Source organism: Solanum lycopersicum, chromosome 10 (genome assembly GCF_036512215.1).
Source record: "Solanum lycopersicum chromosome 10, SLM_r2.1".
Taxonomy (NCBI): Eukaryota; Viridiplantae; Streptophyta; class Magnoliopsida; order Solanales; family Solanaceae; genus Solanum; species Solanum lycopersicum.
This window is the reverse complement of record NC_090809.1, coordinates 62,883,510-62,886,034: the sequence shown is the minus strand read 5'-3', so window position 1 is coordinate 62,886,034 and position 2,525 is coordinate 62,883,510. Positions and strand designations below refer to the sequence as shown.

At 27.0% G+C, this 2,525-nt stretch overlaps 1 protein-coding gene across 1 annotated transcript; it reads right to left on the bottom strand.

Annotated features, from left to right (window-relative positions):
* Positions 1–1,843: 1,843 nt before the first annotated feature.
* LOC101248065 (auxin-responsive protein SAUR71-like) lies at positions 1,844–2,239 on the bottom strand. Its single transcript, XM_004249747.5, has one exon. The coding sequence runs from the start codon at positions 2,237–2,239 to the stop codon at positions 1,844–1,846; it is 396 nt and encodes a 131-aa protein (XP_004249795.1).
* Positions 2,240–2,525: the final 286 nt, after the last annotated feature.

Below are 2,525 nucleotides of genomic sequence, written 5' to 3'. Positions count from 1 at the left end.
GTAGGATTCATGTCAAATTTTTGAGAAAAAACAATGAATGATTAACAGGGTTTTTGAATTGACTTAAAAATTGATCAAATTTATTTTTAACTCTGTTTTTGAATTCTAAAAATGTTTGACAATATAAAAAATAAATTAAAATAAGTCAAAAATAACTTAAAATAAGTTATGAAGTGTTTGACAAAGATATAAAAATTACTTAAAGTAAATTAAAAATGACTTAAATAAGTCAGAAAACAAAAATAAATCTCTCCTATTTTTTTATTTAATTTTTTATTTTTAACTTAAAAGTTATTTTTTAAATCAATCCAAATAGGCTCGAAATCATTTTACAAACATTTGAAGACAGTGAAAAATATTGCTCACCTGTGAATGAGACAGTGTTGGCTAACAGTAGGATCCAGTAAATGCAATGTCCTGTTAATAGACAAGAGCATATTTAATGAGTTATTACTTATTTTGTCCATTTTTTGGTGGATTGGGATATGAATTACTTTTATATATATTTTTATGAAAGGAGTTTATAGATACATGTATCTGGCGTATTAATTATATATAATTATATATTTCATATATATATATGGATAAATTGAATTTAGTATGTTTAGAATATATTATATCAATAATGTGTATCTGAAATACACTGATTTTCTCATTCTCTTTCCAATTCTTTCTTCTCTCTCACTCGTATCTCTTCCTATATATATATTTTTTAATGTATATGATATCAAATATCTTATTGCCAATGGGATCAATATTAGAATTATAATAGTTTGAGTTGGGCGCGCAAAAATAAAATTACCGATAAAATAAATTGAAGATGTTATTAATTTATTGTTATTGGGTTATTAGGTTAATGAATTTTTAATGGTTTGTAAAAAAAACAATTATATCAAGTTATTGGTTTGATTTTAGTTTTTTTTTTTTAAAGTTGTTTTATTGAAAAAATTGATAACCCATTAAGATTGTAGTAATTCATTACTTTGCTCCTAGATAAATATTAATCTCCATATCGTATTGGTTATTGTCTTCGCCCTTTGGCCTTCAATTCACATTTATACTAACTTAAAGTTCACAACTTCATCTTATACAAAACGTCAAAACCTAAAGTAAGAAACTTATTCCTCTTAATTTCTTTTTGTGTTGTTGCATTTGTATAGTTCTTTTCATTTTAGTATTATTATTTCTATTTTATGAGCGTTATGTAAAGTTACATTGTTGTCTTGCCACATCAAATTGTAGGAGAAGTCATATATTTGTTTAATAATCATTTCTTATTGGTTAAATCGAAGGTCATAAAGCAAATTCGAAAAATCAATAAAAATGTCTATTAATTTAGCGTATTCAAAAATTAAAAATCGATCAATCAAATCGATAATATAAAATCGAACTGAACCGACCGATTCACCCCTCTACAACTAAATATTATTAGTAAATTTGGCATGCTACTAGTATTACAAAAAGTTGCATAACACTTTCTAATTTAGCACGAAATTTAAGGGAGTAAAGAAACTTTTGAATTTTTTGATATTAAATTAAAGATATGATAAATATATTAAAATATCGTTTAATCATATGGTTTTAATTAAACATGTCATGTTGAAATTTGAAATAAAACAAGGAAAAAGACCTTTCCTGAACAAACTAAAAAGAAAAGTAGGACAAATTAAAATGAAAAAGAGTAATATATATATACTTTGTCCACAAATTAGACCAAATGAAGAAATAAAAGGTTTGAGATTTCAACCTAGCTTTAGCTAGCATAAGAGGAACTATCTTAATATATCCAATTTTAGCGTTTCATAATCACTTTTTATTAATATGACACAGTAAGACTCGTGAATCAAGCAATCCAATTTTCAGTGTGTAACACGGAGGCCCCCAAAATCTCTTGCAATTCCGCGGCGCTACAAGGAACTTCAAGAACACCCTTTTGTTGGAATCCATATTCATTTTCAGCTTGTTTTAGTAATTTCAAGAATGATGGATTAGTGAGACAATGTAGCTCCACAATAAACCTCTTTGGCTCTTCCTCTGGATTTACTGACAATATAGCAAAGTGTCCTTCTTTAACATCATTTGGTACCACTTCATTATTTGCTCTTGGAGTTTCCATTTCAACAACATCAAATTGATCTCCATTGGAATATTTTGGAATTAATTGAAGATGTGTACTCTTGAGCTTTCTCATGATATGCTTAAGCATGACCATGCAATTGCTAATCTTTTCTTTCCCCATTAGAATTGTTGAATATGTGTATATTTTTAGTATGGTAGGATATATTTGTTTTGCTTTTAAAAAAGTGCTAATTAGGAAGGCTATTTATACAAGAAGTTGAAGGAAATCATATTGAAACTTCTAAGATGCTAACAATATTATCCCAATAGGGTGGTCCATTCCATGTGTGTGCTTGCAACTTGAAACTTTTATGTTACTCTCATTAATGTCATCTATTTTTGCATAAACTTTACGTGTGTTGAGAAGTATTGAAAACACTCACGAACTTGACGTAAATGGTTAGTTT